The sequence below is a fragment of the Mastomys coucha genome, unplaced genomic scaffold, assembly GCF_008632895.1.
Source record: "Mastomys coucha isolate ucsf_1 unplaced genomic scaffold, UCSF_Mcou_1 pScaffold20, whole genome shotgun sequence".
NCBI classification, from domain to species: Eukaryota; Metazoa; Chordata; class Mammalia; order Rodentia; family Muridae; genus Mastomys; species Mastomys coucha.
The window spans coordinates 112,498,693-112,526,658 of NW_022196903.1; the positions used below are offsets into that span (position 1 = coordinate 112,498,693).

Here is a 27,966-nt window from a genome sequence, read left to right on the forward strand (position 1 = left end):
AACTCATCTTCTTGAAAGTCCTGACTCGTGTGGACTGTTTGAAGGAACTCTGTACCATTTTGGGTTTAGGGGGGAGGGTGTTGGAGGGTTGTTTTTTTGTTTGTTTGTTTAGGGGGTTTGGTTTGGTTTGGTTTTGAGCACCCTCTGGGCTGACGTCATAGCCAGCTGCAGATGACAGCATGATTTAGAAAGCATTGCCGTAGGCAGTTTGGGGTGGGGAGAGGGCTGCAGAGAAGTAGAGGGTACTGCGTGAAAGAGTGTCTACAGAGACAGCCAGTGGTAGCTCTAGTTCCCCCTCACAGGTGGGAAGACTTCTGGGGGAAGCGGATGGTGCTCTCATGATGCAGCTTCTTGGCATGGGGGTGTTCAGCCGGTAAGTGGAACACAGCTCTCCCTGATCCCGAGCCCCTAGTCTGACCTCAGAAGCCCCCAGACTGGAGACAGAGACTAACGCCCATCTAGGAATGGGTGTAAGGATGTGCGGACATCCCTCAGATGCTCCAGCCTCAGCTTGGCGCTCTAAGGAAAACCACAGGCTGAAACAGCAAGCATGCTGCTCGTGTTCTTAAAGCCATCCAAACATGGGCGTGCCATCTTGGCGGGAGCTGGTTTCTGATTCACTGTTCTAACTTGTCTGCCCTCATGGATCCCCCAATCAGCATAAGTTCTGCTGTCAAGGCCTCCGGGCCAGGGCATGGAGTGGTTTTTGTCTTGACGCAGCTTGCTTCTGCATTTCAGTGTGACCATGTATGACTATCAGGCCATGTGCAAGCCCCCAGATCATCACCACAGCGCAGCCGAATCCCTGATCAGTGTGAGTGTCACCCCAGGCCTTCCCTCTACCCAGGGCACATCCTCTGCCCTATCCTTGAGAAGTCACCTGGCCCCATCCTCAGCCAGCCTCAGACCTGCTGGCTCAGGCTGCTCTGGACTCTGTCCTGATGCTGCTCACCCCTTCCCCTGGGGCTGTGGGGCTGCCTTGTCCTACGGGGCAGTACTGGTTAGATAGTGGTATCCAGACACTAAGAACACATCCTCACCTCCCAGCCCAATGTTAAGATCTTCAGGATATGGGAAATGACCAGGCACCTGAAGGGTTTGTGTTTGACCTGCAGAAGGCCCTTGTGCAGGGTAGCTGACATGCAGGAGCACCCTGCTTTGGTGCTCCGTCTTCGGGGACAGGCAGGTGGGATCTGGAGGGTGGCTGTTATGGCATCACCTGGTGTTTCCCTGAAGTAGTTCTGCTCTCCTCCAGCCTCTCTCTGCCTTCTTGATGGTGGCCAGGTGGCTACTGCATGAATGCCTTCTGTGAGTAGGGGTTAGGTGAAGAACTGCCCATGAAGGGGATTGGGTGGAAGGTCACGAGAAGGGAGGGAGGGGTCCCTGCACCTGGGAACTAGATTGTGAGGCTGGGATCAAAAGAGAAGGCTCCCTGTACGTGGGGCATGAATCAATCGTAGGTTTTGGGGGGTTCCCAGGTGAAGAGAATTCCCTTTGTGGGAGGACTGGGTCATGATTAGGGGTGGGAGGTAGGACTCCCTTGCATATGGAGACCAGAGCACAAGGATATCCTTAAAACGGCAGCCAGTAACCCAAGGGAAGAGGGAGGCATGAAACCCCACCCTATCTCCTCTGTCACTCATGCCCTCATGCAGAAAGACAGGTTCCTGCAGGTGGCAGCTAGATGCAGTGGCATCCCGAGAGCCACACACACCAGCCCCCATGATGGTGTTCTGTACCCTGCAGATTCCTGTTAGAGTGGAGTGCTTGGGGATCTTGGCAGGACCAAGGGTCAGAGGGTAAGTAAATGTGACGATGCAGTTGTGGGCTGCACTTTGGTAAGCTCGTTGGAAAGCTTTTGTCTGGGGTCAGTGACAGCGGGGTGGGTGTCGAAGTGTTCATGTTCGTAATCTCATCTCATCCATCCCCTTCCATCACTCCGGGCTCCCTCACCTCTGTGTGACATCACATCACCTCTGAACACCTTCGATCCGTGTGACGTCATCACATCGCCACCCCATGACGTCATCACCGCCCTATGACATCATCTTGCCCTCGTGTGACCCTGTGCCTTTCCTGTGCCATGTCCATCCCTGTGGTGGGCTCATGCCTTGGGCAGCCAAAGCTGTCTTCCATCACTGTAAGTAATTCTGACTGAAAGATCCTACCTTATCCTGGTACACCAGGGAGCCTCATGGACATGCCTTTAAGCCTGTGCCCAGGGAGTGAGCACAAACAAACTGAGTTTCTCTATCTGAGTCCTTTATCCTTGACTTGGGGAAGAGCTGTCCCCAAACCCTTAATCCACTTTAAAGCACCACTGCTGAGAATCAAGGGAACCCCGACTCCCAGGCATACGGATAGCCTCGCTTTAGGAAACAGCCATCTCCTCTTGAGAGGTTCCAATAATTAAAGGGAGGTATGGCCCATTATGTAGTTGAGATGCCCCCAGGTCACCCCAGAGACAAAAGCAGTGTCACCTGTGCCCAGGTTTGAAGGAGTGTCCTCTAGGATAACACTTGAATGAAATTGTGCCTAAGGCCAGAACACCTCAAAGCCAGTGATATGTTGAGGTGGCCCTGACACAAAGCAAAGGAAAACTTTGTCCCAGCTGCTGTTGATGCTTGCTGCCAGCCTGGGAAAGGACATCTGTTCTTTACAAACCAAGGGACACAAATGGTACCCGATCCTGGAGCTGTGGGGCTCCTGAGCCACAAAGGTGCCTGACTTCGGCCCACCCTGCTCAACAGTCTCTGGGCTCTTGTATAGAGAAGGCTCCCAGTGCCTCATTTGGCTTTCTTATATAAACAATGCCCCCTGCTTCCCCTCCACCCCTCTGGCTGCTGGACTGACCAAGGCAGGTCCTTGGGCCTGCAATTCCTGGATGTGGTCACCTTCATAATTCCTAGCTGTGGTGGGGAGTCACCTCCAGCAGTGCTCACAGGGCCTGGCTGGGACAGCGACAGAAGCCATGTGTTACAGTCTGCTCACTCATGGTAGGCTCAGGATGCAGTCAGACATGCTCCTCCCACCTGCATGCTCCATGAGTCCCTTCTGCCAGGAGACCTCAAGGAAGCCACCTGCTTCTGCCACTGGTGACTCTGACAGGTTTCAGCACTGGAATGTCCTCTCCAGTGACAGGAAATTAGCCCAACTTTAAGCCTAGTAGGAAAAGAGCCATGTTATGAGGCTTCTAGCCTCTGAGCCCGAAGGCCAGGCGCAGGGGTGGCCAGCAGCATGAACAGGAAGTGAAGCTTCCGTGATTGCTTTCTCAGCCCCCAGGAACTGTTGCGCCTGAAGCCTGCCTCCCCTCTTAGCCTCATTGTCTGTGAAGGAAGTGTCTGGGTCCCCGCATGGAGACCTGTGACTCTCCTCCTCACTCCTTGTGTGACCTTGCAAAACCAGTGTCCTGATTGCACCCCCATTTCTGTGTGCTTAATATGGTTCCTGGGATTTCCCTTCCTTCCCCGTCTCCTTCCCTGCTGGGCTGTAAAAGGTAAAGTGTGTTGATGTTTTGGGACCCCAGTGCTGCACAGTGCCCTCAGATGCACGGGAGATAAATCTCAGGGGCCCTGGGAAGGGCAACACAGCAGCGTGGCAGGGCTTCCGCACTCCACAACAGCACAGCAGGGCCTCCACACTCTGCTGCAGCTTTGCTGAGTGCTGGTCAGCTGTATCCCTGACAACTTGTAGCAAGCTAAAGGGTGTCACCCTTGTAGCTGGGCTTCTCGAGGCCTTCTGTGATGTGTGGCCCTCCTCGCACACATTCCTCTGTCACCCGCAGCCCACAAGCACAAGAAGCAGGACTTGCTGCACCCCTGCGACACAGAGTACCCCGTGTTCGTGCACCAGACGGCCATCCAGGAGGCCAATGGGATCATCGAGTGTGGGGTCTGCCAGAAGTAAGTCTCCAGGCAGCCACCGAGTCCAGCCAGTGGCATCTGGCCCCTGGCACCCACAGGAAAGTCTGCACAAGAGGAAAGGAGAGTGACATGTCAGAGAAGTTGCCCTCCTCACTATCCCAATCTTCAGCGAATCAAAAACCCAGCCTCGGGCAGAGGGGAGGGGAGTGGGCATGGGCAGTTTGGTTGTCTGCTTTAGGAGACAGGGACAAGGATTCAGAGGCCAATTCCCCTGTCAGTGAGTCAGAGTCCAAGGCCACAGGATCTCCCTTGGAAATCCCGACAGGTTTGCTTCCTTCTGATCAGAGCCTTGAACACTTCCGCGACAGGCTGGGAAAGAGGCAGGACGCTCTGCCCTGTACAGAGTGGGAACTAGGTGCAGGTCTGGGGTGTTCTCAGCAAAGGCACAGGGTGGGATTGGGAGCTGTCAGAGCCTGGAGCATCGCCAGCTCAAGCCTAGAGTTTCTAAGCAGAATCCTGTCAGGCTAGCTCCTGGGTAGAAGTCCTTAGCTTCATCCAGACCAGCTTGGAAGACCACGCCTACTGACTTCCTACTCCAAACTTTGGAGAAACCAAACCAGAGACATCTGTCCCACCCATCCCAGGAGGACAGTACCTTGCAGCTTACAGGGGCCACCAGGATGTCTGGGGTACCACAGACCTAGACCAACTATTGTGTAACCTCAGATTGTGGCATTAAGACAGATCTAGGCTTCCGCCTCTTCGTCATGTGTAACATCTTAAGTGCACACACAGCAGCCTTCCTGAGACTAACACTGTTGATATGCTTATCTCAGGCTTGAAGAAACCATCAAGGGGATGGTAGAGAATAAGGGCTTCCCAGCACACAGACTTGGCTCTGCCTCTGATCCTTTCCACCTCTAGTAACATGCTTCTAGCCTGTTTCGTCCTGTGCACAATGGGAACTATACCAAGTTTGCATAATAGTATAATGGTCACATGTGAGTTTATATGTGTGCAATATACTTGTGTGTGTCTAACATCACCCACCCCATACAAAATGCTTGGTGATAACCTTCTTAGCTGTGTATGTAACACGTAAAGACTTTTCCCTACCTCCTAACCCAAGCTGTATATAGGAGCATTGTGCCATCTTGTGGCCGAGGCCAGAACTGCAATTCTCTGGCTCTCCGAGATAACATGGCTGTTTGCTGGAAATGATCCCTAGTGATAGCTCCTTTTCCGCCCTCTCCAGGCTACTGGGAATGGAGGAGTGCCACTGTGAAGGTTCATGTAAAAGTACTGGGCTATTGGTTTCAATATTTCTGTGCCTGCATGTCCTTCCCGGTGCCCTAGAAGGTCTCTCCCCAGGGAACTTCTCCTGGAGGCTGCACTCCTACAACTCAGCATCCATTGCCCTCTCTGATGCAGGACATTCGGGATGCAGCAGATTCCCAGCAGCAATCTGCTCCTGCTAGTGACAGACCGCACCTGTGACTGCAGCGCCTACTCTCCCATCCTCCAGGAGGCCACAGAAGTCAAATATATCCTTCCCACCCTCCAAGGGGAAGGGGGTGGCTGAGAAATCATGGAGCCCCTCAGATTTGGAGTGCAGAGTCCAGCTTCCTACTGTCCTCCCTTGCTTACAGCACCATGAGGGTGGGGGGCGGGGGGAGGGAGTGGCCCATCCTGCACCTGCTTGCAGAGCTGCTGACCTCACAGATCTTGACCTCCAGGATCTCTAGAACTGTGGAGAGTTGTACCTTGACAGTGAGTGAGCTCTGCACATAATGCCTCTGTCAAATGTGACAGGATGCGCTCCCAGAAGCCCCGGAGAAGACCAGGTTCCTGCCACGCCTTCCATCCAGAGGTGCGGGCTAGGAACTAAGACGATTGGCCTTTGACCCCTAGTTTTGTCCTGTGTGTGGCTTCTTGGGACACGGATGTTTCTGGGCTATGTGTATCATGCCGGGAGACCCCTGCATCTATAGTTATGTTGTGTGATACACAGAATAAGGGGCAAAGGCAAGCAAGGGAGTTCCAGGTCAGTTGGGGGATGGAGGGGGGGAAAAGGAAAGCCAACAGAGAGAAAGGGGAAAGGACCCAAGGGCATCTGTACTTCCTATGGCCAGGGGCCCAGTAAGCTTCCCCTTTTATCCTTAATCCTGCTACCTCAGTGCTTCTCACTGTGACTTGGCTAGTGACAATAGCGACTGGTATTTATTAACCCCTAAGCTAGGGACCTTACTATCCAGTCTCAGCTGGGCGTGGCTGCCACAAACTACCTCTCTAGAGGCGCTTCTGGAGATGATGGCTGCTCCATACAATTATGAAAGGGAGGCCCTAAAGATTTAAGCAAGCTGTCCCTACTATCCCTAGAAGCTTGAAGAAAGGCAGGTTTCTCCTCTCTGAAACCTTGCCATCTCCCAGGCTCTTGTCTGTGTACACCATGCTGGGCATGCCGGGCCCTTGGGTCTGGAGGGCCACCTCTCTCCTAATGCCCCTTACCTCTCTGGCTTTCCAGGAGAATGCCCAGGACTGTGGCGGTGCGTCAGACACTCTGCCTTCCTCCCCTCTGCTCCTGCTATCACTGTGGGCCTGGCTGCTTCCACCCCAGCTTCTGTGGTGACTCCATCCCATCTGACCTTCACAGAAGGGGGACCTTACAGGACATTCTACAAAGTTACCAGCTGATGAGGGCCCAGCTCACAGTTGTGGGGTGTCTCTTTGGTTTCAGTTCTGGGCTACGAGTCTCTGCCTCTTAGAGATTGCTAGAGGGCTCCCCAAGGCTCTTCAAGGAGCTGGGTACCTCAAGCCACCTCAAGTCTTCTACTCTTGTCTCAAGTGAAGAAAGGACAGGCGTTAGTTACTGCAGTTTACCAAAGGGTCACCTGTTTCCCCGGCTGATCTGCAGATCCAAGGAGTTCTGGGGGCTGGAACTGAGCAGTGAGGCCCACGCAGAGGCTGTGGCAAGAGCGTGCTTGCCACCAAAAGGAAGGTACTTTTATCCATTACAGATAGTGCAGAGGAGGACAGACAGAGGGAGAGACAGGAAGACTAGGTAAGGGACCAGAAGAGGAGGGAAGAAATGGAAAGGGAGCTGGGCGTGGTAGTGCACACTTTTAATTCCAGCACAAACGAAAACAATAGGAACACAACAGACATTGAGTCCTTCAAACTATCATCAGCCCTCTATTACTGAAGAATCCCAACCTTTTTAATACTAATAATCTGAAGGAGAGTGGGGAGGGATGTATGGGAGGATTTGGATGGAAAAGGGAAGGGAGAAATGTTGTAATTAGTCTCAGAAAGGAAAAACAAAGCTATTAGGATGAGCTCCACAGCTGCTGCACTGGGCACCAGTGTGGCACTGGACAAGTGTGATCCAGAGGAGGAGGTGAGAAAAAGCAGAACCAGGACGAGCCCCTCATACACCTCACTAGAGCAGGAAGCTAGGTGAGGTCTTCGAGACCCTTGGTGGGCTTTCTGTGGCTCTCAACTTAACAAGAGAAACTAGACTATTTCTGGGGAAATGTCCGGGAGGTTGGAAACACATAATCCTTGCCACGATGCTCAAGTAAGTTCTACTGTTTACCTGCCCCTGTTTTGGCATTTTTTGATGTATATATATCTGTGCATTTGTGTACCTGTTTGTACAAAGATGTGGAGGCCAAAGGTGATATTGGCTGTCTTCCTCAATTGCTCCTTTAATTTTTTTAGATAAGATCTCTCACAAAATCTGAGCCCTCCAATCCAGCCAGACTAAATGGCCAGCAAGCCCTCAAAACCCTTCTGTCACTGTCTTCCCAAGGTCGGGACTGCAAGCATGCGCTGCTTTAGCCCTACTATTTCAATAGTTTAGGAACCTAACTTGGGTCCTTATTCTCCACTGGCTGAACTTCTCAAGCCCCACGATTTATTTGTCTTTTAAATCAGGAAACTAAACTGGCAGAAGTGGTGCATGCCTTTAATCCCAGGACTGGGAAGCAGAGGCAGGAAGATCTCTTAAGTATAACGCTAGCCTGGTCTATAAAATGAGTTCTAGATACCCAGGGCTACACAGAAACCTTATCTTGGAAAATAAAAAATAAATAGAAAGAAAACGAAAAAAAAACTAAAGCTTTGAGAAGGGAAGCTGGCTCTAAGTCTTAGCTTTGTGAAGTAGTAGGCAATGTACCTAGAGCTATCTAACACACGTAAGTACTAACAACATACTAACCTCCGGCCCTAGCATCCTGCCTCATGGCTTGGAAGGTAGAGAAGGTCGGAGGTGCTGCCCAGCCCAGGTGAAGTAGCAAACTGTCACAGCAGTGTTCCCTCTTTCATGCCAAGACATAGTATTGTCAGGCATAGCACCTGCCTTCCTTGTCATTGGTGTTATGACCTCCACTCAATAACATTTGGTCTCAATGACAAGCACAGCAGGTCTCTTAAGGGGCTCGTTTTCTTAACCCAACCAGGCAGAACATTTGGGGATGTTTATCAACTATTTTGACCACAGGATAAATGCTAAGTGTAGGGTGCCAGGCAGCTCCTGGCCATGAGCCACGGGGCTCTTGTGCCTGGTACTGCTGAGGGATTGTCTAGAACATCACCAGAGCAGCTGAAGGAAAAGCATTTCTGATAAACTGATGCTCTGTCCCTACCACGGACAACAGGTGTTTCCCAAGCTGCCTCTCAATTCTGAGGCTAGTGCGGCCAAAGGACATGTAGGAGAATGGCCAAGACACGAAGCTGTAAGCTAAGCCTTCCTCAGTGATTTCTGAATGGTCATAACTCCATCAAGATGCTGGAAAGCTGCAGTCTGGATTAGGCGAAAGATCTGGCACCTTGACTTTAGAGGACTGAAGTTGGTACCCCTGAGATTAAATGAATGGAATACAGCATTCTGGCATCTGTCTTACCTGTGTCACCTTCAACCACAAGAGCTGCAGCCCTGTCAGAAGCACCAGAAATGTGCCACTGAGCTTGTGTGCTAGAATAGAACCACCTCAAATAAAAGGCTTCAACAGTACTTTGTGATGCTCCATCAAGTTTTGGTTCAAGGGAACATACGAGTGACCATATACTAAGGTCAGAAAAGCAAGTAAAGAGGTTAAGAGGGGCTCCGATACAAAAAAGAGCAAGGGCTCGGCAGAACCTAAGCCAAACCCAATGGCAGCTTCGGAAGTACTCTACGGTGGACCATGCATCAGGAAGGCTGCAGAGGGCAACTTCTGACAGGCAAGAGCACATGGGACCAGGGAAATGAATCATAGCCCATGGCAAACAACCAGGACGAAGTAGATGTGCACCTGCCTCGTAATTCTGAGTCTAGTGTGGCCAAGGGCAGGAGGCTGCAGCCTAAGTCTTCTTCAGTAGTTTCTGAGGGGCTGAGTCATGGAGTGCTTAAGATTGGGCGTGGGGGAGTATCAGATGGCTTGTGCCCAGTGAGGAAAGGAAATGCTTTTAGACAGCGCTGTACCTGGGCTGCAGTGACAACACCCAGAGGCTTAAGTGACTTGCAGATGGCTCTGACAAACTACAGGAGCCAAGTGCGTGTAGTCAGGTTCTACACAGCCCTGAGACCTTGATGGTCACTTTAACCAGGTATAGAGAAAGCTCACCTTTTTCTTTTTAGACAAGGTCTGTCCGGATGGACACTGTTTTGTAGCCCAGGCTAGCTTTAAACTCATGATCCTCTTGCATCAACCTCCTGAAGGCAGGAAGTTTCTATAAATTCCCTAAACTCCCTGACTAAATTAGGATATTAAGGATATCCCAAAAGTGAGGTAAGGTTTTAAAAGAAAAAAAGAGGGGGAAAAAAAACAATAAAAACACAACAAAACTCATTTTCCATTTGGCTCTTTTTATTAGAGAAATTGAGAAGACAGCAAATAGGGAAATCCCCATAGTGAATGAAACCATCACATAGATGCCTTTCTGGAACCCCAACCTTCTATGATCCCCAAAAGTGTGCTTTGTGATTTCAGCAACTTATAGAGGGGAGAGAGGAAATACTGAAAAGGCCACTATTTAATGATGAAAGAGTGAAGGTGTACAGGTTCCTAACCAGCCTAGGGCCAAGAGAGAGAGAGAGAGAGAGAGAGAGAGAGAGAGAGAGAGAGAGAGAGAGAGAGAGAGAGAGAGAGAGAGAGAGAGAGAGAGAGAGAGAGAGAGAGAGAGAGAATGAAACGTGTGCGCAGAGCAAGCAAGCCTCAGACTGCTGAGAGTAAGGCATTCAGGTGCCAACCTGGCGAGTTCCTGGAGGCACCACAAGGTCAAGTGCACATGGAGGCTGTTGGTAGTGAGCTGCGCAGACATACAGGGGCACACACATGCCCACACATACATACCGACTACACATTGGTGGTGGTGATTCTGTTCCCTAAGAGTTTGTGCTATGTTGAACCAGAGTCTCCCTGCTTTGGGAAGAGGGATGACTAGACCCAAAGACCTCTACTTCTGTAGGTGTCATGAGGAAGCATCTCATACTCATGTCCCAAAGTTCAGGACCAGAGAGTAAGTCTGGCTGCTGATATGTGCTGTTGCTACCACAAACCTAGGTGAGCTTCCTTCCGGATAGACACTGTCTTGTAGAACTGCTTCTTGAGGAATTAACACTGTTCTTAGTTGTCTGGCACAATGCTGTTCACCCAGAGGTTTCTGTTTGGTCTACCTGGGGCAGTGACCTTATCCACAACCAAAATACTCTGAAGTTCTTCCCAGGTTTTATAATGGTCTCCTTCCTGGATCCCCAGCTGCAGCTGGATGGAGATCTGAAGGTAAAGGAGGAGTAACAATGACCAAGAAAACACTACTGAATAAACAGGCCTTCCTCATATTGCCAAGCACCCCTTTTGAGATGCCTGAGGCCCCATGTTCACTGCTATACCTACCAGCCCCAGAGGGTGTCACCTATAGTCTAAGAGACTCAAGTGCTTGGTTTCTCACTTAGAAGCCAAGACCCAACTCGTTGCCACTCTCTAAAACCCATAACAAGATGGCCCTAGGACAGAGAATTTATCTGTAACTTCTAGCAGCAATTCAAAACTGTGGGTTTAATTCTATCAGACTTCCTTTTCAGCTCTGTAGCACACTTCTTGCACATGGCTTTCTGTGAGTGCTAACAACTCCACTGTAGGTATTACTTTCTTATTCAAGGGGAGAAGAATCTGTTCTGTCACACCAAGCTTACCAAGACAGTGCACCAGAGAAAAATGCCACCATTCTAGTCCAAGGGGATGGCTCCCCACACCTGTCTGTATGACTTCAGGTGGGACCCACACTCATCAGAATCTCACTAGTGGCTGGCTCTATGCCAGGAGCTATGATGCCAAGGGGGTGGGGGGAGATGGGGCAGTTTTTTATTTCCAGGAGGAAGGACAGTTAGGGCAGTGATTCTCAATAGAGCAAAGTTTGCAGAATGGCTCAGGGCTCCACAGAGAGGGTCTGGAAAATGGCCATACCTCTATCCAGATAAGAACTACCACCTGGTTAAACAAGACACCAGGAAGCAGCAGACAAGCCCTATGCTGATGCCTCCAGGTCTCCCCTTCATCAACTCTACTACATCTAGGGTAGAACTAGGTGGCTTCACTCTTCAGAAGGGTCATTACTAGCCTACATAACAGTCTCTCAAATGACACTTTCTCTGGAGCCAGTATGACAACCTGTGCTGCTTCCACTGAGAAAACACACACCACTTTCTTCCACATCCCTTCCCCTCTGAATGCCCAAAGGCTCTCAGCCTTGAGAGTGGTCAGGAAATTTCCTGGGCTGGGGCTGTACACTCTGCCCCCAGCAGGGTCCAAGTGTTATCGGCCTAGGGAAGGCACCTTGGTGCACCAAGACATCTTGCATTCTGGGGCTACCACTCCATCCTCCTCCCATCACTTGTGCAAAATTGAAACAGTGTGTGGTACTTGCATGTTTCATTCTTTTAAAAAAAGTCTCCCTCCCTCCCTGCCCCTGACTTAAATGTTTATATAAATTCTTATTTAAACAGTAAATTAGAAATCTTATTTACATTAATTTCTTTGTTCTCCCAAAGGAGTGCCTAAAACCGCACTCCCACCCCTTTATTGAATATAAATGTTCACCTAAATTGGTTTTGATTATTGTTTAAGGAGCTCCAATGGCACAATCAATTGGCGCATGGTACTCATACATATTACTGCTTTAAGGAGCAAGAAAGGGAGAAGAAAGAACCACCAACTAAACTGTTTCCCCATCTTCTACAAATAAATACGATCACGTCAGAAGCCAGTCTGTCAAGCAGGGTCTTGCAGAGTTGCTCTCAAACGGTAGATCCCAAAAGGAAGCCAGGGGATGAGCCATTTCTCCTTTTCTCCAAATTGATGCATTCCATCCTTTGAGGTATGATTTATTTTTGTTTTCTCTTCTTAGTCTTGTACCCCATGGAGCCCTTGGGCCAACACAAGGCCCATGAGGCTGTCCAAGTTTTGGGGCTTCTCTGGCACTGGCACCAACAGCCAGTAAGAAGGCCTGCAGGAGCTGCAGGCCTGGCGCAGGGTCAGAGTCCCTGGTTCCTGGAGAGTATCACAGTGCATCTTCTTCAGTGCAGCCCCCACCAATCATGAAACGAAATTCCTGCAGGTTTGAGACTCCGTGGAAGTGAACAAAGGCACCAGCAACCACAAAGATGTGGAAGAGCTGATGAGAGTGGAACTGGAGGGAGAAAAGAAAGCCACTGTCGTTAAGCCTGCTAACAGTCCCCAAGAGGGCATGCTGCTTCCCAGTTTGCATGGACAGTGGGAATGCATGGGATACAATTCAAATTAAAGGTAGGTACAAGAAACCCTTTAGGGACCTCAGGTTCTCCTGAGTCAGAAGCTAGCTCTCCCAAGAGAAATACAGGGACTGCCACTAAGATAGAAAACTGGGGGGCAAATTCCAGAGACCATGAAGTTAGGCCACCAAATTCCCAAAGATCCCTTGACAACTAGCAGCAGGATATGGCTTACTGATGGACACAAGAAATTGCAACATTCTCTCCTGGTCTCAAAATTAAAAGGTATAGTGGTATTTATCAAGACACTGATTTCAGAAGTATAAATAAGAAAAAACCAAAAGGTTAAATTAGCTAACCTGAAGTTCAAAAGACTAATAAGTTCAAGACCATCTCTATTTACAGACACCTAGCCTAACTTTAAGAAGATGGGTGGCCAGCTCACCATACAACTATAAGCAAAACTGAGAAGCAGACCCTCCAAGTCAGAGTTACTTTACGAGTACTCCAAATGTATTAGACCACTGAAGATGTCTCAGATCCCCTTAGGTTAGAAATGTCCATCTTTACAGTTCCTCATGCTCTTTCCTCTCTTCTCTTCCCTCATCTTTCATTGTTGGCCTCAGTCTAGTTACCCCTCTCTCCTCCATTCGTCTAACAGACACACACCACCAAAGCAGAAGAGAGTAGATTCCTGAAAGATGTCCTCTGACTTCTACATGGGCACCATGGTGTATGCCTGTTCTAACATACATCAAATACACAAATTAATAACTAAAATAAATTAATAACTCACCCCCCTTGATATTTTCTGTTGTTTGTTTAAGTCCTGGCTGTCCTGGAACTCACTGTGTAGATCAAGCTGGCCTCAAACTCAGGAATTTGCCTGCCTCTGCTTCCCAAGATTATCCCATGCTCACTCTCCAGAGAATTCACACAAGGGACAGGGCTAAGACTGGGATGCAAGCCTCTTACTTTTAAAACTTTTGATTACATCACTCCCAGAATGCCACTGGCCCACTAACAGCAACAGATGCACCTTATCACTGTTGGCCATGCTTACCCAGATGTCACACTTGCCAGGAAAGAAGCGCTCAGGGATGCGGGCCGCATAGAGGGCAGCTCCTGTGATATAGAGGCTAGCCATGAGCATGAGCCAGCCTATCTGCCCGATGGTGGCAGCCTTCAGGAACCCTTCTGAGATGACATAATGCAAGGTAGGGATGATTCCACTCAGGCCTAAGCCCACGAACACTCCTAAGTCATCAGAGAACAGAGGAAAAAGAAAATACACAACATGGTTCCATTTACTTTGATCAACTTTCAATTTAAAAGTAAGTTTATTCTTGTTTTAAAGAAAAAAGTCCTTCAAACTTTGAGACACCATTCATCACACTAGACTAGCTCTTTTCTATTTACAAATACAAGAAGCCTCTCAGTAAACAGACTGTGTAAGCAGTCCTAAGGGTTAGTTTAAAAACAAAAACAAAAACAAACAAACAAAAACCCAAAACACTGCCAGGAGCTTTAGAAAAGAAAAAGCATGGGGGACTTGTTTAAACTTCCTTGAATGACACCTTTTACAGGCAGACTACAACAACAGGCTGTCATTTGGTAAGCTCTCCTCATGGACTCTAGGACCTCCAGAACTGCCAGTAAGCTGACAGCATGCCACAGATGTATACATGGATGCATATGGACTCACACTCAGAATCATGTGCACCTAAATGAGAGGAAGAAATGGCTCGCTAACTACATCCAAGTTGGGGACCAAGCAGACCCCTTCTTCTGCCCTCCAAGCACTGCTACACAGTTCTCCTTTGCAGATGAACGAAGGCTAACAATGCTTTTCACTCTCAAGTCAAAGGCTCAGGACTTAACCTAGAATTTATAAATAGTAGAATGCTCAGCTCCACTTAGCAAAGATGTTCTTAACCCATGTACTCAAACAGGGTCAACACCACTGACCTAGTGAAGAACTGCAAAGCCAGTCAGTGTTGGCTATTGCCTATCTGCTCCTGTGGACATCTTAAAAAGGAGGCGAGCAGAATGCTGCAATGTCACTAGCATGAGGTCGGCTCTGCTAGTAGCATTCTAAGTGCATGCAGATGAGCCAGGGCCTGGACTTTTTAACAAGAAGAAACGTGTTGTAATACCACTTGGGAGGCTCCGGGTGCTATTTTAGGGACAGAAAGCAGAAGACGTAACTTCAGACACAGAGTTCATAAAGATTTTGTCAAAATCACTCAGCAGAGGGTACTGTTTTCAAAATTAAAGGCAGTGTTTTTCAAACTTCTGATTCTGCAAATGCCACAATTGAACAAGAAAGCTGCCATTGTCACAAGGCACTCAGTAGGCATTACCTAAATATCAAAGGTTTTTGGAGCATAATCAGCATGAACTCCGGCCTTATTTATCAAAGCAATTTAAATGAAAATATAAAACTAAATATAACACAAGAAGAATCAGTCACAAGTACACTAAGCTGAAAGAATACAGAAGTCATTATATTGTGGTATCTCCTCAAATAAACGACACTGCCCAAACTATATGTGTGCACCCATCTTATCGTGCCCTTTGACCCTGTGCTTCCTCATAACTGAGCCCCAGGTCAGAACCTAACAGCAGGCAGGACAGTTACTGTGCCTCTGCACTGAAAAGCAGGGCATCAAAAGCACAACATCAGACTCTAACAGTGCCGTAAGTGACCAGTGGTAACTGCACGTTCACATGCACTCACCTGCTCTGACCCCCCGATACTGAGGGGTGGCAAACATGTCCCACTGAGAGACGATAATGGCTGCAATGCCCAGCACACAGATGACAATCAGGTAGATGAAGCAAGGTTGTGGGTTACAGTAGAAAGAATAATAAAGCCAAGGAACAAAACTTCCCATGATCAGAAGAGCAATACCAGAGTAATCCAATCTAGGATTAAAATTTAAAAGAACTCCATTTAATGCTAAAAATTATCAACCATTATAGGTTCCAATTAATCCCCCATAATTTATGACATCAGCAACAACTAAGAAACAAACTGGGCTGTTGGCATCATGTAAAGGACGATGTTCGTGTGTGGTACTATCAAGAATCCTGCCAGCTCTGCTGGAGGCTGTTCCTGCCCTACTGCCCCTTAAAGCACGACTGGTAACATGGACATCATGAATACTTACTTAGAGAAGAGCCGGGAGACCCCTTCTGAGTGGCAGTACACTGTGTGGAAGAGCCATGAAAAGGAAAGGCAGAGAATGGCTCCCAAGAAGAACAACCCAAAGACCACTTTCTCTTGCAGAGGGGCCACAAAAGATATATTTGGGCGAAACATATAAAAGATCCCCAGGCACAGGAAGAATACACAACCTAGGAAAAGAATGCAAGAAATGGATAACATGCTCTTGACAATATAGTGCTGTAAACTGAGTTTTCAAATTTTCCCAGTAGCAATAATACTAAAACCATAAACTCTATGAGAAAAAAAAAATCCAAACAAAATGTTTATCCAAGATTTTAGTTTACTTTCAATGCTGCTGGTGCCATGCACACTTTAACATCATAAACTCTGAGCATAAAGAATATAATAACTAGTTGAGGATGTAACGAGTGCTTCCCAGTGTGCACAAAGGTATGGTGGCACACACCTTAATCCCAGCATTTGGGAAGAAATAGGAGAATTACAAATTCTAGGCCATCTTCAGTAACAGAGGAATCTGAGGTAGCCTGGGATATATAAGAAGACTATTAGAGAAAGAAAAAAAAGAAGAGGAGGAGGAAGAAGATAATTTCTCCTTCATCTAAGGACCACAATATAAAAAGAAACCAGACAGGGCAATTATCTCTTAGATTTAAGCTGAACTGTTACTTACGCATACATACTGACACATATGCTTATGGGTGCTTTCAAAGCTTATGTACATCTGTTTATGGATGCACAAGAATCCTGTGCTGTTTCTCTGGTCCTCACTAGCTGTCCCAGTACATCACTATCAGAAACTACATACCTAGATATTTGCTTTGTTTGAGAATGGGTCTCAGTACTATGTAGTCCTGGCTTGCCTGGAGTTCACACTGCATAGACCAAGACCTCTGTCTCCTGAGTGCTGAGATTAAAGTGTGTGGCCACCACTATAGATTCATACCAAGTTTTTGTTGTTTGGTTTTTTTGGGTTTGTGAGGTTTGTTTTTGTGCTAGAGACTGAACTCAAGACCTCATAACATGCTAGGCAAGCACTCACCACTGAGCAGCCCTCCTTTTTGGATTTTTAAAAAAGATTTCCCTATTGTTATGTGTATGGTATTTTGCCTACATGGATTTCCTTCCTGTAGTCACAGTTTGTCAGCTGCCATCTGAGTGCTAAGAATAGAACTTGGGTCCTCTATAAGAGCAGTAAGTGCTTTTAAAAAAATGAGAGAGAGTGTGTGTGCCATTTTACTAGGCCAATTTTTGTACTTTTTGAGTCACTTTCACTAAATTGCCCAGACACACTCTAACACAAGCAGGCCTTAAACTTACGATCCTCCTGCTTTAGCCTCGCTTATAACTGTGCCACTAGGCCTATCTTACACTCAGTAGTTAAATTGGTCTCCACAATAAGATACCATGTTCTTATTACTTAGCAAAGGGCTAAAGGAGGGCCAGACAGAAGCTGGTAAGTGATTCTGTTGTTAACACTTTAATTGATTCTAATCAGGTAATTTGAATTTAAAAATTATCTGACTTAAATGCTATCAACAAACTTGATGATTCTCTATTCTACTGTCACTATACTAACAAGAACTTAGTTAGAGACATAGTAGAAACTAAACCTGTGGTAAGAAACCCAAATCAAGCCGGGCGGTGATGGTGCACACCTTTAGTCCCAGCACGGGAGACACAGACAGATGGACTTCAGAGTTCAAGGCCAGCCTGGTCTACACAGCGAGTTCCAGGATGGCCAGGGTTACAAGTTACATATACAGAGAGATGATGTCTCAAAAATAAACAAACAAAGAAATTCAAGTCAAATGTAGTATAGCCAGAAACTAATACATTCCCAAGTCTGTACAACCTTCAAGACTAACTGCAAACCATCTTCATCATGCTGAATGGAGCCCTGGACCTGCCGTCATCCAATAGCCTCTGCTGCCTCCAGCACTAGACAAACGCTAACCTACTTTCTGTCCCCGTGAATTTGCCTTTTCTGGATGTTTCATATACATGGAATCATTCAATTTTGTAGCCTGTTAATTAACTTTAGGACATATTCAACATGTACTAATCATCAGTGATTCACCCTTTTTATAGCCAAAATCTTTTTTAAAAGAATCTTACTTTACTTATTTATTTTTGTGCATGTATGCAAGCCAGAGAACAACTTGTAGGAATCGATTCTCTCCTTCCACCATTGGAAGCCTGGGGATTTAACTCAAGACATAAAATCTAGAGGCAACAGCCTTTACTTACTGACCATCTCACTCACCCCCAAACAATGTCTGATTGCATGGCTAAACCACATGTGGTTTATCTATTCGGCAGCTGGCTGTCTCTATTAATAATGTTGGTAAAAACATTCATATACAGCTTTTGTTGAATATTCAACAGAAGTAAAACTGCCAGTGACTCTGTTGGCTTTCTGACAAACTACCTACTTTTTTCCACAGATGCTGATCCATTTTTCATTCCTATTAGCATTATTTCTCCATATCCCTAGTGGCCAAGACTTATTTCCCATTTTCTTGATCATAGCAATCCTGGAGGGAGTAAAATGGTATTTCATTGTACTTCTCTCTGTATCTGTCTTGTAGTTCCCTAAATGACTGATAAAAATTTACCTTTTCCAAGTACATGTTTATCACCTATATACCTTTTCTAGAAATGTCTACAAAGAAGACTTGACTGCCCCTCACAAAAGGGTGGGCTGTTTATACTGTTGATATAACATGATTTGCAAATATTCTCTCACTCTGGGGGTTATCCTTTTAACTTTCTTGACAATAGTCTATAACAAACATATTTTTTCAACTTTGACAAAATTCAACTTCTTCTTTCTTTGCTACATGTACTTTAGGTATCAATTCTAAGAAACCTGTACCTAACCCAGGTCACCAGGACTCACATCTGTGTTCTCCTTGAGGCTGGCACTGAACTTTATCTATTCAAGACAAAATCTCACTACACATCACAGGCTGACCTGATACAACCCCGTCTCCCCCCCAGGTGCTGGGATTAGACATGTACAGCCACATCTCACTCTACTTCATTCTTCTTCCTAATGGCTACCTCAGCTGAACTGTTCCTTTTACTGAAAGATTATCCTTTGTCCCCACTGTATTCTTTAATTTTACAAAAATCATAATGGAAAACTATCAGTTTCATATTCTATTCATATCAAATGAAATTTAATTATAAATAACCTAGGTAATGACTGAAAAAAATCTGCTTAAACGTTCTAACACATTTTCTTCTCAATGCTTATTAAAATACTGTGTATTTTATACAGCAATTCTTGCCTTGCCCTTGAGGCCTAGAGATCTACGGAGAAGGCAGGCAAGTGGTACATAGAGCTACCTGGAAGAGGCCGAAGAAGGATCATGAAGTCTAGACTAGCCTGAGATACATATTAAGATCCTATCTCAAAACAAAACTCTAGGAGAGAAAAGATGAGTTGGGTTTAATAAAGTCACAGTACAAGTTAGAATTATCAAAGGGTAAACCAATGAGAAATTATTACTGAAAGTCTGAGGGAGATAAATTCTATCATATTTTTCAAGTGCTATACTTACTCTCAAAAATACATGAGAATCAGAAAAACTAAGTAAATCACTAATTTTATTATACCACTGACCACCGACATTACATACCTAGGAGATGTGTCCAAATGTTGCCCGTCTCTGTGTGTATTCTAAAAATACTCTTAAAACAGGCCCGGAAAGAAGGCATAGGAGGCCGGTGTCCATGGAGAAGGAAATCATTATCCTTAAGCCAATCTGGTAGCACATCATGAGGTATCACTCGCCATCGACCTTCCCATACCTAATATTCATTGAAGAATGTTATCAAACATACTTCTGACTTTGTCACTTAGCAACACTGTTCCCGAACAACTTATAACATCTTATATTGTTAAAAATAAAACAGACTGACAAAAAATGTATTTCTAAATGGTAGGCTCTGTTAAGAACAGTAAAGCATAAGCAAATATGCCAAATTATGCCCTAAAGGACTTTTTTTTAGTCCGGCTAAAGGAATGACGAATTCAAAGTCACAGATACACAGACCTTCATCATGGACAACAGATATTACCTCAGAAAAAAATCAGTCCTTAAATATGACATTTTATACTTAATGTTCTTATTGAACATAAATCATATAAATCATAGAATCACAGCTTCATGTCTTATCCTAAAATGTCTCCCTTCTTCTTTCCGCTACAAGAAAACTGAAGTGTTAAATGGAAAAGGCACAAGTTAGGAAATTTGGGGTTTCTGTTATTGATTAGCATGCGTTTAATCAATCTCAAAACTCTCCAAGGCTTAATTTCCTTGCCTATAAAATAAGGATAACTGCATTTACCTAGTGAATCTTGAGGGTCAAACAAACGTCATGCAGAGCTCACATGAGCTTATACTGATAGCATTCCCTGGGTTGACTCCCCCTGGGTTGAATGTACCGTTCTATTTTTAATCTCCTGGCAAAAGGATGGCCTCTGCACAATCAAAAGTGCATCCACCCAGGGGACCTCCTGGGAAAGGCAAGGACCTTTACACTGCTCACACTACCTCCTCACAACGTCTGTTCACTGCACCTTCTTTATTTTAACCCTAATATTTCAGCCCAAACCTCATAGCATAAAGACCAACTTCACGCAGAACCCAGCAGCAAAGGAGAAGAGTGCCCACTACTGTGCCGACAGTGCTTCCATCTGATATTCTAAAAAGCTCGCTCCAACTACAAATCACCAGGACTCAAGACCTCCCACTATGTCCTGGAGGTCCTGGAACAAAGCAAACAGCTAAGCCTCATACACTGGACTCTCTTCCCCACTATTCAGAAAGACTGTCTTTCTTGGACTTGCCTACTACTGTGTCCCTTCCATAACCTGCTTCCTATTCTCTGCCCTTTATTTCCTTACTGACAACTATAAAAAGCTTTCCTTTATGTGAAACTTCTATTCTCCCAAGGCAAGTGCCAACTTGACAACAAATGCAGCCTTACCTATTAAACCAGTCTCACGTCTTATCCCTTATCCCTCCTTCCCTTCCTTTTGTCTCTCACCTTCCAGTTCAAAACTCAAGGCCTACACTCACTCAAGCTAACCTGGCCAATCCATGTATATTCCCAAAGTAAAGTAAAATAAGTCAAGATGACTCTCATCTTGACTATTTCCTGTTATTACTTCAGTTGTCCCATGTAGCACAGAGGACTGCTTCCAAGACCTCCTGTGAACAAAAAATTCTGCAGTTGCCTAACTCCTTGAATAAAATGGCACAATGAAAAAAAATGTGTATTTGTGCATCCTATTTTTCTAAATATTTTCATTCTTCTTTTAAAATTTTATTTTCCTCAGACAAAGTCTCACTATACTGCTTAAGATGGTTGTGAATTCATGGGCTAAAGTGATCCTCCTGTCTCAAGACTATCAAGAAACTAAAAGGATGCAATACACTGAGTAAGGGAAAATGAAACCACAATAATTTTTTAACACCAGCCATTTCCCTCTCAAGATATAAAAAAGAACTTATACATATACATACACACACACACACATGAACACAGGGAGAAAGACTTACACTGACTTAAGATCATACCTAGTTGTGAAGGTTAGTTTTGTGGCCTTGATAGAACCTAGAATCACCAAGAGACTCTCACTGAGAGATTATCTAGATCAGCTTGACCTGTGGGCATGTTTGTGGAAGACTGTCTTGATTTTATTAACCAAGTTGATTTCATAACTTGATTATATTAACTGAGAAGGTCTGTCCATTGCGGGGAGGTACCATTCCCTTGGCTTGGGTCCTGAACTGTATGTATAAGAATAGAAGATGCAAGCTGAGCCCAGGCATATATGCATTCATTCATTCACTCTGTTTGTGACCATAGGTGTGACTGTTTCAAGTGCCAGGTGCCATGGCTCCCAATTAATGATGGATTCTAATCTGGAACTGTGAACTCAAGTAAACCAGTTTCTCTCCTAAGTTGTTTTTTGTCAGCGTTTATTTCATCACAGCAATAGAAATGGAAGAACAGAAATTGGTACTAGAAGTGGGATAACTACTGTGATGAACCTGATATGATTCTTACTCCATCTGAATTAGTTTTTGCTGGAATATAGATGCATTTAAAATTGCAAGCTAAAAAAACCATCAAATGCTGGACACAAAACTAAGTTCTCCTTGTGGGAACTTGGAAGAATGCTGACAGAAACACTAACAGTGGAGGCTCAGTTCATGAGCTCTCAGAGGGGATCAAGAATTCTACCAAGAACTTGCATAGGGGCCATTAATGGGATATTTGGCCAAGAATCTGGCTTCATTCTGCCCAGGTCCTAAGAATCTAAGTGAAGCTGGTTTCCCCATAAATAATAAACTATAACTTAAAATTATGGGCTAAAATCTTTCTCCCTTCAGTTGCTTTTTATCAGGATATTTCATAACAGCAAAATGAAACCAACCAGGATACTACCCAAAGCACTTGCTTATCTAACTAAAAATCCTACCACTCTTTCTTTTTATTCCCAACAAGTAACTTCAATTCTACCTATCATTAAAAAACAAAACAAACAAAAATCTACAATGGGTCCTAAAGACTCAATGAATCACAAAACTATTTTAAGAGACAAACATATACTAGCTGCATTGAAAATACTAAACACACATTTCTACCTCAATGGCTTGATTATCCATAGACTCTCTAGAAATAGCAACTACACTGTTCATATTAAGCAGCACAACAGATTTCAATATGGCTTTTTTTTTTTTTTTTTTTTTTTTTTTTTTTTGGTATTTTCGAGACAGGGTTTCTCTGTATAGCTCTGGCTGTCCTGGAACTCACTGTGTAGACCAGGCTGGCCTCGAACTCAGAAATCCACCTGCCTCTGCCTCCCAAGTGCTGGGATTAAAGGCATGTGCCACCACCGCCCGGCTCAATATGGCTTTTTAATAACCCTAGCACAACCAGTCCAAATTGTTCATCCTGTCTTATCTAATCTACATTTACTCTTCTAACTTTTATCAGGAGAGATTTATGTCCCAATGGGACATTGAGTTACATTAACCTTATCAGTACATTTTACAAATGTGTCTTGAACAAAATTAGGAGACTTCTTTGTCCTCATCTTGCCATGGATTTTCCCCTAAGCAGAACAATGAGCAAATGACTGCCACCTTCTTTCAATGTCTGTTTGAGAAAGGCTAAATAGATTAAAAAAAAAAATTATAAGAAACTGTAGGCTTACCTTACAAACAAACTCTTCCATTCGTTCCATAGCATGATGGGCTTGTAGGAGAGGGGACATGCCCATAAACCCTTCATCTTCCTGGGAATTGTCATCATTACACTTGAGTTCCTCAGGGCTCTGTAAAGACATCACAGCAATAGTCAAGGGCAGGACCAATCAACATGCTTTCCTCAAAAATACAATGGTTTTAAAGTCAAGCATCAACAATAGAGCAGGCAGTAGGTTCGTTGTAAACCTATTCATGTTAAAAATGAAGTTGGCCATGGTGGTGTACACCTTTAATCCCAGGGGAGATAGGCAGAGCTCTGTGAGTTTCAGGCCAGCCAGGGCTACCCAGCAAGACCCTTTCTCAAAGAAACATAACCAAAACCAAACTAACACAAACAAATACAAGGAAGTCAAAAACCAGGTTTCTTGATTCTGACAGATAAACCACTGCCTCCCATAGCCTAATTGCTATGCTCACTTCACAATCTGGTCCTCAAACAGCTTTAGTAGTTTCCTTTTGGTTTTACTTCCATGGGCCAGTGAGAGCTGTATGACCTGAATTTGATCCCTGTACCATATAATGGTAGATAGAGAATCAAAATCCCATAAGGTTATCTGCTGACCTCCACATGTGTAGCCTGGCAGGTGTGCCCCATCCCTTGCTGCATCACGCACACAAATAATTTTAAACACCTTTGACAAAGTTCAACATCCCTTTATGATAAAGGCCAAAAAGAAACTAGAAATTGAGGCAGGCCAACTGGCTATATAATTAGACCCTGTCTTGAAAATAAAAAAGAGGAAGAAGAAAAAGAAGGAAGGAAGGAAAAGGAAGAAGAAAAGGAAGAAGAAAAGGAAGAAGAGGAGGAGGAGAGGGAGGAAGACAGAGAAGAGGAAGAGGAAGAGGAGGAGGAAGAGGAGGAAGAGAAGAGGAAGGAGGAAGAAGAGGAGGAGGAGAGAAAGGAGGAACAGGAGGAAGAAGGAGGAACAGGAGGAAGAAGGAGGAACAGGAGGAGGAAGGAGGAACAGGAGGAGAGGGAGGAGAAGAGGAAGAGGAGGAGAGGGAGGAGAAGAAGAAGGAGAAAGAGGAGGAGGAGGAAGAGGAGGAGGAGGAGGAGGAGGAGGAGGAGGAGGAGGAGGAGGAGGCAGACTCAATTTCAGGGGCTCAGGAGACAGCTTAGTCAATACCACCCTGGGCTGCGTGAGTCCTGTCTCAAAACAAACAACAATAGCAGCAGCTCCTTAGTACAAGTGACTTCATGTACAGCATCCACCACTATCTACTGGTAGCTCATTCAACTTCCCAGACTTGGATTTACTGACATTTGTAAGAAATGGCATACTTTCTGAAGTCCTTTCTCCTTGACACAACAAAAATCTCTATTCCTCTAAAGCTTGTTATTTCAGGAAGAGCCTCTTCTAATCTTCTTTGGGTTTCGATTTTTAAGAAATAAGCACTTGTCAAGAGTGGTGGCACACACCTTTAAGCACAGCACTGGAGAGGCAAAGACAGATGGAGTTCAAGGCCAGTTTTGTCTACATGTTGAGTTCCAGGCTAGCTAGGGCTACACAGTGAGATCCTATGTTAAAAATAAAACATAAGGGGCTGGTGAGATGGCTCAGCAGGTAAGAGCACTGACTGTTCTTCTGAAGGTCATGAGTTCAAATCCCAGCAACCACATGGTGGCTCACAACCACCCATAATGAAATCTGATACCCTCTTCTGTGTACTCATTTATAATAATAAATAAATCTTTAAAAAAAATCATGGAGGTTGTTGTTTTTAAAAAAACCATAAATATGATTTTAAAAAAATTCACCATTCATTTTTATCTCTAGTGCCAGGCTGCAGTCATCTGACTCTGAGAGGACAACAACCATATCCTTACAATGGCAGTCAGGCCAAGGTGCCGAGCAGCTAGCTCATTCCTCAACAGTCACCTGTCGGGTGGCTTCAGCTCCTTCTCCTGAGGTACTGGGAGAGAAGAAGCTAGTGAAGGCTACCTACAGCCAGCAAAGGCTTCTTCCAGCCACTTTAACCCTGGCTCTGTCACTTCTCAGACCTTCACTTCACAGGAGCCTTCAGATGTCAGATGCTCAGTGGGGTCAACGTTCCCTGCGTTTAAGCTCAATTGCAGCTGAAAGCAAAACTGATTTTGCTTTCTGAGCAGGTCTCCTGGAAGAGGAGAATAAAGTCAACCAAAGAAGGCATCTTGCCAAGGTGTGGTCACTCCCTTCTCCTCCAGTCTGAGATGAAGGATCCTGGATGCTAGCTCCTACTAAGGTGCCCATAACCCAAGAGTGATCCTTTAGGAAAAGTATCCAGGTGAGGAGTGGACAGGGCAGGCTGGACAAGACCTTTACTCATCCATAAGCAAGGACACAGAGGATGTCAAGGTCCAATAATAGACAAAGGCTGTCTCCATGCAATGACCACCCACCTTCATTGTCCAAAATGGAAAGAGCTGGAGTGGAGACCTGGTGCCAGCAGAGGCCACGATATAGATAGCTGGAGAAAGAGCAGGAACAAATACAGGGCCCTGGGAGCCACTTGGGTATGAGATAACGTGGACAGCCAGGAGCATGCTTCCCTGCCAGCTCCTTGTGTTAGCCTCTGTAACAGAATCCTATAACATAACAAGCTCTAGTGTGCTGCCCTGTGGCCACTTTCCCACAATGATATATTCACTTGGTGTGAGCCAATCCTGGGCAGAGATGACTTTGATAATCTCAGAAAGCAAACACTAGAGGGAGAGAGCAGGAAGCAGCAGGAGAAGAGGCTGAGCAATGCCTGAGGATACACAAGCTGCTCAAGCTCAGAATCAGGTCAGAGGAACCCGCCAGACTAATACAAAGGAAAGGTAGGGATGAAATCTGTGTAGAGTATCTGAGAATCGTGGCCAAGCAGCATAACCTATGACTGATTATGCTGGCATCTCATACTACTGCCTATTCGTACTAGAAACAAGGTGTATGAAGGACTCACTCCCAGTTCTCAGAAGTGATTTACACACTAGGGAGAGCTAGAGAATATCGATGTGGTACAGCACTTGCCTGGCATGTACAAAGCCCAGGGGCCAACCCACAGCACCTTCAAATCAAATCAAGTCAATCAAACACACACAGCTTAGAGTATCCCTTTCTCTATTTAGAATTCAGTAAGTGTATTACAAATGCCCAACTCCACACTGACTCTGCTTCTTGTACCATGAATTGTTTGTTATTACTGTTTGGTTTTGTTCAAAAAACCAACCAACCAAACAAACAAACAAACAAACGGAAAATGGAAAAACAGAAAATGTGGGTTTTTTTCATTTATCATCTTGTATATGAATGCACATAGTACACCCTCACAAACCAAAAACAGTTTTAACTTAAAAATAACTTAGATATAACATATATATAATATACAAAACTAGTTTCATCAAATCAAAGGTAGGTTTTTAGTCTTTCTGAGACAAGGTCTCACTATGTAGCCCTGGCTGGTCTGAAATTTGCACTGTAGACCAGGCTGGCCTAGAACTCAGTGAACTGCCAGCCTCTGCCTCCTGAGTGCTCCATCACACCCAGCTTAACTATGGTTTTAATTTAGATTAAATATGTATTGCTACACACAAGAACATCAATAATGCTTTTCTAGGTTGCTGTCTAATATTCCTTGGTTTGTGATTTAGATGAGGTCTTACTATATAGCTCTGGATAGCATGGACTTCACTATATAGAACAGGCCATAATAGTTCATAATCACAAGATTGAATCACTACCCACTAAGGAGCACACGCCTGCAGTCTAAGACACAATCCACCAACATCACAACACTGGATGAACATAAAGTTTCAGTGTGAATATCATTACATCTGTGACGATGACTGTCTGCTGTGTTCACACTCTTGCTATCATGACACAGATCCTAAATCTGCCCTTTTCCTCTGAGAAGTTAAATAAAACACTAAAATTTACTTTCTGTCCTCAGGATTCTACTGGCCCTAAGATATGCACTGAAGATAATTTGAGAGATTCTACATACAAACAGAATTTCTCCAGAATATCACTGACAATATTGTAACTAAAACAAGGCTGGTTTAGAAAAACTATTGGGATATATATATATATTCTGGAGTTAGGGGGAATGGCCCAGAAGTTAAGAGTATGTGCTGTTCTGTCCAGTTCCCAGTACCCACATGGGACTCTTACAACAGTCTGTTAGCTCCAATGCCGGGGGTCCTCCACCCTCCTCTGTTCTCCAAAGCTTCCAGGCACGTTTACATACATGCAGGTAAAACACTCATAAGCACAAAAATAAAAAAAACATTTAAAAACATTTCTCTCTTAAGATAAAGCAGTACCTACACTTTTAAAGAGCCAGCAGAAAGATGCAACCATGAAATCAAATAATATCTAAGCTTAATAAGAAACCAAGTTCTGAGAGGCATTGCACATGCCTCTAATCCCAGCACTGGAAAGCAGAGGCAGGCAGATCTCTGAGTTTGAGACCAGCCTGGTCTACAGCAAGTTCCAGGACAGTCAGGGCTACACAGAGAAACACTATTTCAAGGGAAAAAAAAATACAAAAAAGCAAAAAAGAAACCAAGTTTTTGGACTGCAGAAATGACTCAATATTTACAAGAACTTGTTGCACAATTATGAGGACCAGAGTCCTCACACACAAATCTTTTTTCAAAAAGAATCCTCAAGTTTTTCTGGGGAGTGCAACAGCTACTTAGCACACATGAGGTCCTGGGTCTGTTCTTCAAAAAAAAGTAAGTCAGGGCTGATAAGCTAGCTCAGTGGGTAAAGCTGCTGGGTGCCAAGTGTAATCCCTGAGATCCATGAGGTGGAAGAGAATCAACTCCCAAAAGTTGACCTCTGACTTCTACATATGTATCACGGTGCATATCTATGTGTGTGTACACACACGCACCAAATGTAACTTAATAAAAAAAAAAAAAAA

General features: G+C 45.1%; 2 protein-coding genes across 6 annotated transcripts in view; one reads left to right on the forward strand and one right to left on the reverse strand.

Annotated features, from left to right (window-relative positions):
- Positions 1 to 8,877, forward strand: part of Cacna2d4 (calcium voltage-gated channel auxiliary subunit alpha2delta 4) — a 118,599-nt gene extending 109,722 nt beyond the window's left edge. Inside the window, exons 30-38 of the mRNA XM_031384056.1 lie at positions 303 to 373; positions 739 to 814; positions 1,256 to 1,308; positions 1,747 to 1,799; positions 2,120 to 2,140; positions 3,785 to 3,902; positions 5,295 to 5,407; positions 5,651 to 5,733; positions 6,388 to 8,877. Of these exons, the coding sequence (XP_031239916.1) occupies positions 303 to 373; positions 739 to 814; positions 1,256 to 1,308; positions 1,747 to 1,799; positions 2,120 to 2,140; positions 3,785 to 3,902; positions 5,295 to 5,407; positions 5,651 to 5,733; positions 6,388 to 6,492 (693 nt within the window). The 3' untranslated portion in view covers positions 6,493 to 8,877. The remainder of the gene's footprint in view (positions 1 to 302; positions 374 to 738; positions 815 to 1,255; positions 1,309 to 1,746; positions 1,800 to 2,119; positions 2,141 to 3,784; positions 3,903 to 5,294; positions 5,408 to 5,650; positions 5,734 to 6,387) is intronic.
- An 816-nt stretch (positions 8,878 to 9,693) lies between these two features.
- Positions 9,694 to 27,966, reverse strand: part of Adipor2 (adiponectin receptor 2) — a 70,472-nt gene continuing 52,199 nt past the window's right edge. For all 5 annotated transcript variants that reach the window (XM_031383170.1, XM_031383169.1, XM_031383171.1 and 2 more), the window contains 6 exons: positions 23,025 to 23,144; positions 19,432 to 19,603; positions 15,768 to 15,954; positions 15,335 to 15,522; positions 13,658 to 13,851; positions 9,694 to 12,533 (listed from right to left, as the gene is read on the reverse strand). In XM_031383170.1, coding sequence (XP_031239030.1) covers positions 12,405 to 12,533; positions 13,658 to 13,851; positions 15,335 to 15,522; positions 15,768 to 15,954; positions 19,432 to 19,603; positions 23,025 to 23,144 — 990 coding nt within the window. In that variant the 3' untranslated portion in view covers positions 9,694 to 12,404. The remainder of the gene's footprint in view (positions 12,534 to 13,657; positions 13,852 to 15,334; positions 15,523 to 15,767; positions 15,955 to 19,431; positions 19,604 to 23,024; positions 23,145 to 27,966) is intronic.